Below are 13,015 nucleotides of genomic sequence, written 5' to 3'. Positions count from 1 at the left end.
TACACACACACGCATATATATATATATATATATATATATATATACACACACACACACACACACAAATAGCTAAATAAGTACTGAAATTAATACTCAGTTGTTGTTTTTCACCAGTCTGAAGAGAAACCCGACAAATTCTGAATTCTGGGTTTGATACAACACAGAATAGTGACTGGAATAACCTAACAACAAAATCATATTAACACATCGCCCAGGAGTGTCTTTACACAGCAATTTACTGAATTTGAAAAGTAAGTTCAATCCGAAAACACCCTAAGAGGTTGGTCTGGACATATCTTTTCGATACAATTTCGTTTATTAATTGATAAATTTTAAAGTGAAATACAGCATCCTCAAGTCTCCATACTAGCCAGTACTAAGGTCTACCTGCTGGGAGTAAATATCAATAGAGCCACATTCTCAAAATCATAAATTATGCAATTGCCAACCTTTTATGCTTTTGCTATCACTTTTTGTATGTTTAACTTTCAAATGAGATACGAACAATTTGACCTGCAATTTGGTAGGGAAGGTCGAAGCATCACAATAGTCAGCAGTAAGATGAGCAGACTTTGAAAGCAGCTACAGGCATAATATTGTACTCAGCTTGCTGCACAATATCTACCAAGATGGTTCTAAATGGTTACTGAATACCTCTGCGTGTTATTTGGAGACTTCCATGATTCTTGTGCTTGGCCGTTAAGCTTGTGATGAGCTGATGGATTTCAGTCACCTTACCACTTCAAATCACTTTTCACAGCCCCAATGCTAAGAATGGGAAATGCCTTATTTTCAGCCAATAAACATGTCCAAAACATTTCAGTTCAAATTAAGAAAACTGGGATGGTTAGTTGTTTTTTTTAACAAGATTGTCCCCCAGTGACTCGTGAGGGCCTGTTAATAACTATCTTTTTTAATCAATACCTGTATGCTGGAAAAAATGCATCATATGAGAAGTTATCTCACCTGATATATATACTGTGACAGAAATACTCATGTTTATTAAAACACCTGAAACAATGTGTACCAGAATTCTTTGTCAAGTTAGTAGTAACTATTATTATACTAACTAAAAACTCATAAAACTTGCATTCAACATATTACGTTACTCAAAACCTAAACCTGTAATAAACTTTTAAATAGATGGAAAAATCAGTGTAGGGGATAAAAAATTTAACCAGCAATTTGGCCAAATGACCACCATTCATCAGGGATTAAAAAATACACAGTACTTGTTCATTTTACCAAGATATTCTGAAAAAAAAAACCTATGTACAATAATCATGTCCTTTGAAAAAATAAAAATTTAAGACAATACTTCAGAGAAATTTAAAAAACAAAATGTTCTCTTTTTTATTTTCAATTGCATGAATGTGATAGCTTTGGTATAGAGCTATCATTTTTTTTCTTTTACATATTATGCATAGGCTTTAATGATATGGTATCACAAAATGTACAGGTTTATAGGCAGTTGATTCATGTTTTATGTAAGATATACTTGCATATTACCTTTAAAAAATGGTTAAACTTTAAAAAAATATTAATGTATTGAAAACATCTAAAAATAACATTTATCCAGATACCACAAATTTTGTAAAATTTCTCACGTGACTTTTGAAACTGATTAGTAACAAAGACAAGCTGGATGAATAAATTTAAGCAAAGTAAACATTACAACTAGGAAGTGACAAACAGAATGCTGTCCAAACAACACGCATGGGAAAAAAAAAACTGTATATTCCACAAGAAAATGATTCCACAACTTTGATGTACAAATATTTACAAGAATTTATACAAAGATCTCAAATAAAAAAAATGAAGAAGGTTTTTTGACTTGCTTAGGATGTATAAAAATACTTTACAAATTCTTCTGGGTAACTTTCAAAGGATTATTAGTTTTTTATGTAGTTAGTAACCACTGCATTGAAATATAACATTAATATTCTAATTTCCTAAAAAGTAGCTTTCAACTGTTTATTTTCTTCTCGTAATCTTTCTAGCTCAGCTAAGAGTTCATCATTTACTGAATATTGCCGCACCAGGTTATGAATTTCAGCCTAGAGAGAGAAAGGAAATACTAGTCACAACTTAATCACTATATATCAATGAATAAATAGATGGTAATGGTCTTTTAAAAACCTTTTACAAGTATATGAAAAAACACAAGGAGGAAAAAAAATGTTTAAATTTATCTGTTTTATATCTAAACACTTTAGGCTTGTTTAACTGAACTTCTGAAAGGTTTTTGACTTTATCTATCTCATTCACACTCTATGTTTCCATCAACCTTTTGACATACTACCATCACACACTGCTGTAATTAACACACAACATGTTTCAAGCTTAATTTACCATCTGGTTGTGAAACTGCCTTATTACTTCCACATGGAGATTGAACAGGTCTCTGTGGACAGAATCTCTGAATTCTTCCATAGCATCTCTAACAACTTGGTGCACAAATTCTGCCTGTAGATCACATAAGCAAGTCTGTCAGTTATGAAACTTAATTTTTCAAAACAATATAAATTTCTTTTTTGTTAACAATATGCAAAAATTCATGACCCATAATATTTTAATCTTGTTTCTATAACCTCTATTTTATGACCAACCCTAGCTATTACAAAGATTTGTACTACTATTTTGAGTTAAGTGCAATGGAACAAAATATCATTAATACAAAATTCACTACCAAAATTTACGTTCAGTTTATGTGTGTCAGATTGACATAATCAGATCAAATGATGTTACATAAGAAAAAACAAATTTAAGAACAACTAAAAAGTTCTCAAGGTCAACTTTACAAAAATAAAAACATGTTTGTACGAAGAATCTTAAAGACTTACAAACTCCTACATATTAGTTCTAACAGTTTATGCTAGCAAATAATGAAAGAAAATCAATGTTTCTACAATTTCTAGACATTACAGATAATTTTGCAGCATTTTTCCATCCAATTGTAATCAATCTGATACCTATTTGAGGTGTATACTTCTACAATAAATTCTCCATAGCTAAATGAGATCAAAAACATTGCATGATTTTTTAAAATTTATTAGTCTATCAATTGAATTCTTTTTTTTAAGGTGAAGAGTGATTTTAACACTATCTATTAAAACTGATTTATTCAATGTGTAGTAGGGTTTCTAAGCTCCATATTACAAACTTAAAACGTGCTTGGACACATAAACGAGAACATATGTTAACTCTGTGAATGAAACTTCCCAAAGTAAAGGGTTTTAAGCCAAAATTAAGACAGTATAAATGACAATGGCAGTATGAAGTCATAATAGTGCATGCCTGAAAAGCCTGAGGAGAAGCCAATCTTCTGGATTCTTCAACAACTTGACTTTCTAAACATTCGTCCCAAGCTTGAGGTTCTTCATTACCAGAGGTAATGATGGACCATGGCTTCCTGCATGTTATTCTTTTGCTCAGTAAAGACTGGGATTTTGGCTCCTCTTCCTTCGTATCCTCGTCATCTTGGCATCCATTAATATTTGATTCTCTAAAATCTGTGATCTTCCATTTGTCTGAAGAACTATCACCAGCACCTTCTCCTCCAGCTGCTCCCATCACATCTGGTCGATCTGTAATGGTTAGTGAATCCAAGTGATTCGAAGAAGTTACTATGTTCTGTCCTGCTGCTGATGATACACCACAAGGTTCAGTTCTATGATCCTGGCTGAACTTATCAGTTTCCAAAACACCACCAAGAAAGCTGTTACAATTTGCTACTGCTTCTGTACTAGTCTGGTTGATAACTTTTTCTGCTGTGTTGAATACATTTTTTAATGAGTATAATGCCATTTAATCCAATACACAGTTCTTTACTCAATTAAGTTAAAACATTACCCAAAAACACTGTGCAAATACATTTGATACCTTATGACAGCATCATGTATATTTTTACATGTTTAAAATGTTTCACTAGAACACAGGAGTATGAATTGGTCCAAACTTTGTGGTCTAAAGGTTATAAAATATTAAAGGAAGTAAAAACAAATAATCAGAAATGCAATAAAATCACAATCCTAACACAAAATATCAAAGATTGATGCAATCACTACAAAAACTCAATATATATCCAATATTTACTTCCAGAAATAGTTGCTATCATAATACATGTTTATATACTGCAAGAAACAAACCCTATAACAATTTAATGCTATGCTATTAATACATACTATAAAACTATAATTGCTAGAATGATACAAATTACATTCACGGAAAAATGTAACCATGTTTTCTATAGAAATTACCAATACAGTTACCTATAGATTTAAGAAAACGATAAAAGTAATACCTGAGTACTTTGTGGGAGATGCACTGGCAGGCTTTTGGCTACAATTGCTTTGTTCAGAAATGGTAGTAGAATAAAAAGAATTCACTGAAACTGGTGTTTCTGGCAAAGTAATGGGAGCTACAGGCTATGACATAAAAATAAAATATAGATAAACGTTTGAAAACAATTTCACAATAAAAGGCTATGTTGTAAAATAGTAAAAAATATATAAAACCAATAATAAAGACACTCATTGACCACTTTATAACAATCTCCACCAAAAGCACTAGAACACTATTTATTTATATATGTAACTTAGGCTGATCATGTGTTGTGGCAGTTGGACACTACAGCCATATAACTACACAAATGTAATTAAGTAACAGTCTAAAGGACGGTAAGAAAAAACAAAGATCTCTAAGACAGAGGGTGCTCACCTAGCTAAAATGTCATTATTAAGGACCATTTCTTTAATTGGTTGTTCAAAGATGTGTAAACAGTACTAACAGTTGAATTCAAAAATAATTAAATCTGCCAACAAAAAAAAGACTGACAACTGCTTGTGACTGACCAAAGGAAGAGACGACTGTATAGGCCATGGGTTGGCAACCCTTCAAAGAAGAAGATCCCCCGGTGGGACAGTGGTAAGTCTCTCGATTTACAACACTAAAATCAGGGGTTTGATACCCCTCGATGGACACAGCAGATAGCACGAGAGTCGCATGCGGCTTGCAAGCTGCTGACACATGGTATAGGCTAATAAGATGCAAGATATCAGATTGTGTAAGATGACCAATTCATCTATTAATGATTAGTGTTGCTATCTCTAACCATACCATGCAAATGATGTTGTATAAACCTTTACAACAAGCAACAAGTTAGAAAACTACTTAGATGCAGACAATAAAACATGATTTCACTGGTGTAAAGAGAAAAAAAGTGAACTACAACTGACTGAAAATGCTGATGTGGTTTGATAAGTCGCATTTAATCCATTTCTGCAGACGAGTCTTAATAAAATGGCCAGTCATTGCATTTTACTGAAGGAAATATGTTGATAACCAAGATATTCTTATAGCTTGATTAAACTGTTTTGTAAAGTTGTTTGAGTTGCCATTTAGAAACATATGACCATAAATCTGTTGATGTATTACAGCTTAACAGTTCTTACATGATGTAATGGCTGGTATAGTATAATCCTTTCAGAATATTAAATGAAATTAATCATGACAATAACATCAAAATATTTTCTATGTCTTACTCTTATTCATTTAATAATAGTTTCCTGCAAGAAAAGTACATTACCAGCAATTCAGACCCATCATACACTACCGAAGTTCATCATGCAAGTTTGGTTTTGATACCCAAATTCTTCTTTGAAACATTAACACCAATAACACATGTAAAAATTTTAAACAAATAACCACATAAATCTCTACTGCATTTAAAACAAAAGAAATGATAGAAATTAATGTTTACATTGTTTTTTTCTTCATCTGCTTCAGATAACCCTGTTGTAATAGGACGATCACCAAGAAGATGAGAAGAGTTTTGACTACCTCCACCAATGGGTTGTCTTCGAAAGTTTGAATTTATTGTAGTTTCTTGAAGAGGTGAAAACACTGTATCTGTAAAATTACATAATGCTATGTTATTAAAATCTAATTAAACAAAAACTGCTAAAATTATGACCTAATATAAACTAAATCTCTACTGCATAACACAGCCATTAGGAATTGCCAAACTACTGCCCACGGATAGACTTCAGAACTAACTAGACTGATTATTGATAACCAAATAAATTTCACACATTCAGCTTAAGAACAAAAGGACCCGATTTGGAATTATAACTGACCATACAGCATGATACAGATCATTTGTACTGTTCTCGAGATTAACACATTTCAGAACAATGTACAGAGTACCTGTACTTTTCACACGCAAGTAAAGGTTCAAAATATCTAGAGGTGAACAACACACTTAGAGCAAGCTCACTGAATACGACTGTTTCGATAGCAGTTCAGTCATGACATGGAAGGTCATCTTATCGTGCTTCGGACAGGCAATGTACTGCTCAACACTTGTTTTGCATAAAAATTAACTCAGGGGGTGGCACTGACATTATTTAATAAGAGCATATGTGCTTTGTCATGGCTAGAATGTATAAAACTATTATTATCCATTAATTATTGACATATTAACCCTCTCGCTCCGGGTATCCTTTACAGTGCATGACACAAGGTTATAGTGTCTTACATTCAAAATTTTATTAAACTACTTTTTGTTTATGTTATACCAATTAGTACAGCATAAAATCTTAGTTAATAATTCATATTTTAATAGTATATAAGTTTTAAGTTCTTAATTTTATAAGGCAATATTTTAAAAAATCCTGAATTTCCCCTAGTGTGACATTTTCTCTAAGTATCTTCTCATCTCTATTTTATCCAGCATAAATGCTTTTTTTTTTATTAGGCATGAAATTTTTATATTCAGGCTACATTGGAAATGGTCAATAAATTTTGTATTAAAACTTCCAATTAAAACTAACATTCCATTTAGCTGCTATATCTGATATGGATTCAAAATACAAATGCATTAAAATACATCATGCATGACGACCACATTACACAGAATAAAACTGTACTTTCATATTTTGTAAATCCCATTCATAAAAATTTGACTTTAATAACATGGCAAAAAACATAAAAAAGCATGATGGTCTTCTATGTATCAAACTTGAAGTCTCTATAACCACATCTGCAGCCAAGTAAATAGTAAAATTCTAATGATTCACTATACGTTACTTGATCTTAACCTCTTAGATAGAATTATGTAAAACTTATTTATACATACAATATATCACTCTATGTTTGTTTCTCTGTACCAGTGTCCTTCACCACAAAATGTTTATTATCTGCAGGTGCTTATACCCTCTTTGAAGTTGGTTTATTTTAATTCTCTGCTGGATCCACATCAAGTTCATGTTTTTAAAACAGACGTTAATTAAGGAAACTAGAAACTATGAAATACTAAAGCTCCAAAACAATCTTTCTGTACCATTTTTCAATATATATCGAAATTGCACTTTCTTTCCACTCAAACTCAGAACAAACATGTATATATTCAATTAGTAATATGACACGGACCTTACTCCAATTAACTTGACAATAGAAATGCCACACCTCTCAAGTGATCCATAAGGTCAAAGCACCAGAACTTTTGTGCTGGAAATGACATTAGCAATACCTCTATAGGTCTCTATTGAAACAAGTAAGAATGCACTACTGGTTCCTTCACATGTTCAAGCTATACTGTACTATAAAACATAACTATATTGCATTTTACATTGGCAATGGCTAGAAATAAATGAGAAATATGAAAAGATGTAGGCATGGCTACAATATATGGTTAACACAAAAAATGGATGAAGAAATACAAGCACTTTAGATTATCACAGGCCATTCTTTCTTTGAAAATTATACTTCTCTGATGCTCTACTTCAACATATTCAACAGTCTTGTACCACACATCTAAAATTATTGTCACAGGCTGCCAATGTCATACTACCAAGTTTGCAATAGACAACACAGAAGACATGGATCAGCTACCAAGAAGTTCAAATTATACTTAAAATATGCATATATTTGCAAAATGTCATTCCCAAAATCATAAAACTAAAATTTTCTCCATTAAATGAAAAAAAAACAACTATATGCACCAAATTACTTGTGCATTCATGTTTTTCTTGGCTAGAGGATGACTTATTACAAATGAATCACATCAATAAAAATTTGAACAAAAATACTATATATCTTGCAATTAATCACACCAATTACTGCTGATCCCCCCCCCCAAAGTAACTCACATATAAAATCAAACAGGGAAACAGTAACAGGGAAAAACATAAAACTACTCAATATGGTGCAATATATATAGATCTAACTGTAGTAAACAATACAAAAACAAGTCAGTATTAAATCTGTAGGTTAATAATATTTAAATAAAACAATCCACTGTCAATGAAAGATTATTTAATATCCATTAGTAAAACAAAATGTTTTAGTTCCTACCTGAAGACAAAAGGAAACTGCAAAATATGTATTTTAGTTTTGTAAGACGAATAAATTAAACAAAAGAACTACAAACAACTTTACAGCACTAAAATTTGTGATAAAAATAAAGATGGTAACTGTAGAATTTTTTGCACATTCTCTTAATCTGTCCAGTGCAAATTCCAAATCAGAGGCATGTAAAACAGTATATATGATCTTTCTTCTGTCTGCCACAAGTCACTGCCCAAGAAACCTTTCAGTTAATAGCAGAACTTGTTACTTGGGCTGAACAATGAAGCATTAAGATAAATGTATGAAAAAAAAAGCATCTGCAGTTAATGTGATTTTTATCACAAGTTTTAGACCTATTGTTTTTTTACTGCTTACAGCTTTCTCCACTTAAAATGTAACTTTTACAAACTGCTACCAACAATCTTAATTACTGAAAAAGTGTTTGGTTTAGCTATAATAATAAAAAAACTGAATCATTTCATGAAACTTTAACTAAGGAAATATTAAACAATCATATTATTTTAATTCTTCAGGTTCAAGACAATACATAATACACATTTTACACTGGTTTAATGCTCTATTTCCTTTGTGCATTTTTATCATACTAATAAGTGCATACTTAATAGACAGTTTACTTTTATAAGAGTAATTTTACCTGTTTTTACATAAAATATTTACAGGTTACAAAGTGAGGTTTAAAATTTGTAGTTATCCAATAAAATATTTTCACTTACGTGAAAAGGATCCAGAATCTCTTTGTTCACCATAAGTTACAGGAGAACTTTGTTTATCAAAGGTTTTATACGTTCCTGCATAACAAAATACATAACATACTAACTTTAGCTGTCACCACAAAAAAATCAGTCACAAATGATAGATGTATTTATGTTTTCAAATTGTGGTTTAAAACATTTGTGAAAATTGACACATTCAAAAGAGTTTAACATGAAAATATCTTTGAAAATAATTAATAAATTATCAAAACACCAAACTAAAGCACTTAAAGAACAGTCTTCAAAGAGACAGTGACATTCTGTGATCGTGGAAAACAAATGGAAGTGGTAGGATTAGGTATCTGAAACAGCATATTCAATTTTGAAACCAGTGTCCATTCAGAACAGTCTTGTGCACTAGATAATGCATGCAGACTTGCAGAAAAATGTTGAACTAGTCCTTTCATTGTATCAAACTGGTTGTTTGAAATAAGCCAAAATTTAAAGGACTTGATATCCAGTGAGATGAACATTTTTTAGAAAACTGACACTACTGCCATTTACATATACAATAATTGATAAATAACAATACCCTTTAAAATATTTTTTTCAATCTATTTGTGAGAACACAACAGAAAAAACTGACTTTACTTAATGATAATTTTTATGGACTAAGTTTTGAATTATGTACTCTCCACCAACAAATAAGCATCCATTCATTATTACTGTCCTTTAGTTGGAACCTCTAAAACTGACTGGGCTCCATGAGGAATTTACCTACACATGGGAAACTTTCAGAAGTGAAAGGAGTAACAATATTCATATCATATATCTTTCGATTTGCTTAACCACTGTCAATATATCAAATGTTCTGTAATTCAACTGAATAGTGATACTTTTCAGCACATGACATATTTTTCCTAGTTAAATGTTTAACTTACGACTAACTAACCTGGGTATAAGAAAAATGCTATAAATTCTTACCCACTACATGGAAGGATCACTTATGTTAGGTGTGTTACACTGAATATTAAACCTATTATACCATTTCAAGAAATTTGTTTTTGATCAATCAAGACAAAAAATAATTATGTATTTTTAAAACCTACCATCTCGAACTGGTGAAAACACATCGCACACACTCCTTCCTGGACAAACAGTGTCGACATACACAGCTGGCATCGTATGATTCGGACTCAGGATAGAACTGGGCTGAGTAGAAGCAGCTAAGAAACATGTTTTACACCAATGAACTGGCTCTTGTTCAAATAACTAAATAAACTAAAAACTTTATTATTATTTATTTACATTTTAAGATCACTGATAAAACAATAAACCATTCTATACACGCTTTATACTATGTTACCTCAAAACTAATACTTCATACTATCAAGAACCATGGTTATGTATCAGTTAATTAATCTACAAATTAACCTTTTTTGTGCTATGATAATGTATGTGCACCATTAAAATTGACATTTTTCTAAACTGAAAATGTATTTTCAATAGATAATTATCTCCTCTCACAAACAGCTTTTCTTGACTTATACTGACTGTCCTCCAGATGTGCACATTTTCATTCGCCACTAGTCTTGATACTCCCACCTACCCTTACATGTATTCATGTGAGACATCTGTATGCTGTCATGCATATGATCATGCAGCAATCCTCCACTAATAGGAGTGTGACACAACTCCTATTGTCACTAGCACCCTCTCTTCTGTGCAGATTGGGCAGTACATACAAAACCAACACCAGAAGTGTGGAGGTTAATATCTATCGGAAATACATTTTCAGAGGAGGAAAATGATAACTCCCAATATAATAACTTAATTTCTCTCACATATAGCTAAACTCCCACAATGAGTTGGCAGAGGGACCAGTGAGATGATCCTCCTTTAGGAAGTGCCCAAAGGAAGACCATGGAAAGGGACCATCACCATATCCCCCAGGAACTGACATTTGGAGGATGGTAGGAAGGTGGACAGCAAAGTGGGGGTGCATCTCCAGACCATCACCAGATGGCATTGAAAATGTATCATCCAGGCTGTGGTAAGAGGAGGTTGCCTGGCAACATGTGGCTGGTCCAGCTCCAACCAACATCCAGAAGAAGGTAGGAAGGAGGGTGCCTCAGCCAGAGGGGCAAATTGCATGTTGACAGAGTGCATAATCCAACATCAGATGGCATCTGGAATTGTACATCAGATTCATGGTAAGATGACTATCAAAGCCATCCACACTGGCAGAACACCACACCCGTACACTCTACTGGGTGGAATTGAGCATACTCAGGAGGAAGCCTCCATGGCTAGGAACTGGTAAGTGGCAAGGACTCCTATACTCCTCCACTAGAAGAAGGGGGAAAACAGCACATTGGAGTCTGGAGGAACGTTGCACAGGAAACAGTGCATGGGTGACCTCAATATCTTATTTTGAAAAACAGGCCAATCCTGTGATCTATAATACGTAGATGATCTGGGATGGGCAGTAATCCCTGTCTGATTTACTCATGTTAGTCCATAAGTGTACGGTCCAGGATGAACATCTTTATGAAGCAAAATATCGCGAGACATACAAGTGGTCTTGCAGACCAACCCATCTCAATGGCGGGAGTATATGACACACAGGTCTTACAGTGTGGATACATGAATAAGTACAGCTGGTCAGGAAACACTCGCCACTGAGTGGGATCCAAAATGGAACAAATGCCCCTGCAAAGAAAAAAGGAGCACTTAAACACTCAAAGTGGAATTGTGGAGTGCAAAATGGTGACAGTAGGAAGACAAAAACCCGTAGAACAACCAACGGCTAGGTGGTGAAGATAATGAGTAGTAAAGGTATGGGGAGTGGTCCACATACCTGCACGAATTATGTCCTCCTACTAATGATGGAAATGAGTAGCCAAGGACATGGTAAGGTGATAGTCTTGATGGGAAAATACACATAAAAGACAACCAACAACCAGAAAAAGAGAAGAACAAGCCAGGTGAATCCAACCCGTAAGGATAAATGAAAAAATAATGAATAAACAAACAGGAGCGGGAACCACAGAAAGAATCAGTGCTCACATTGTAGCAGCAAACAGCCCTGACTAGGCAGAGGAGGCAATCAGGAAATGGAAGGACAGATGATATGGTGTGAAAACGGAATTACCTTCCTGAGCAGCAGAAGTTTTGGGCAGAAAAGTGAAATAAAGTGCAGTGGACATCAATAGCGAACGCATTCAATCAATGATGTTCAAACACCAACAGGAGGAGGAAAAGGGACTTCAGGAAATGAACAGGCTGACAAAGATTCAAAAGGAGGAAGGGTAAGGGCAAGATGGACAACACTGAGGTTCCAATCCAGGATAGAGACAGGATGAGGAGGACATGTGATGTGGAGAGAACATAACCAAACCAAAAGGGTCAGGACAGGTGAACAGAAGACATGGGCATATTTTGTAAAACCAAACTTGGCTAACAAAGCCATGCAACAGCCTATGACCGAAGAGAAAGGTCAGATAGGATGAAAGATAACCATGATGTAATGACTAATGATGTACCACCTCTCTTGGTACACAGTCATGGAAGAAGCACAAATGGAATGGGAAGTCAGGGATGCCACATGCTGAAACGGCCCATCTGTCAGGACAGGGGATGCACAAATGCCACATGTGAAGATGGAGAGTGGGAGCAGACGTATGACACACACCAGACTGGGGCTGACATAGGAGGGTGAGAAAAAGAGGAAGTGGAATAGGAGGTGACACTAGTAGACAGCGCAGGAGTGGAAACCATGGCTGAGCTGACCAAGATGGAGCCACCAAAAGAACCTGACAAAAAATGGTTTGGGTAATGGAAATGATCTGGTGAACATTATAAAGGGGGGGGGGGGGTACATACGAGGTATAGACCCATCCAATACTGACTGAGAGCATCTACTGGTCCAGCCAAAAGATGTGGAACAGAAG

The 13,015-nt window shown here is 33.9% G+C and overlaps 1 protein-coding gene across 3 annotated transcripts in view; it reads right to left on the bottom strand.

Moving 5' to 3' along the window:
* Positions 1 to 1,328: 1,328 nt before the first annotated feature.
* The window catches only part of LOC106458426 (protein NEDD1-like), a 40,735-nt gene continuing 29,048 nt past the window's right edge, over positions 1,329 to 13,015 (bottom strand). For 2 of the 3 annotated variants that reach the window (XM_022384641.1, XM_022384640.1), the window contains exons 9-15: positions 10,172 to 10,288; positions 9,084 to 9,158; positions 5,762 to 5,910; positions 4,304 to 4,427; positions 3,298 to 3,770; positions 2,353 to 2,466; positions 1,329 to 2,057 (exon numbers count right to left, since the gene is read on the bottom strand). In XM_022384641.1, coding sequence (XP_022240349.1) covers positions 1,953 to 2,057; positions 2,353 to 2,466; positions 3,298 to 3,770; positions 4,304 to 4,427; positions 5,762 to 5,910; positions 9,084 to 9,158; positions 10,172 to 10,288 — 1,157 coding nt within the window. In that variant the 3' untranslated portion in view covers positions 1,329 to 1,952. The remainder of the gene's footprint in view (positions 2,058 to 2,352; positions 2,467 to 3,297; positions 3,771 to 4,303; positions 4,428 to 5,761; positions 5,911 to 9,083; positions 9,159 to 10,171; positions 10,289 to 13,015) is intronic. The other variant, XM_022384642.1, reaches the window with a different exon arrangement.

The sequence above is a fragment of the Limulus polyphemus genome, unplaced genomic scaffold, assembly GCF_000517525.1.
Source record: "Limulus polyphemus unplaced genomic scaffold, Limulus_polyphemus-2.1.2 Scaffold462, whole genome shotgun sequence".
NCBI lineage: Eukaryota > Metazoa > Arthropoda > Merostomata > Xiphosura > Limulidae > Limulus > Limulus polyphemus.
This window is presented reverse-complemented; position numbering and strand designations above follow the sequence as displayed.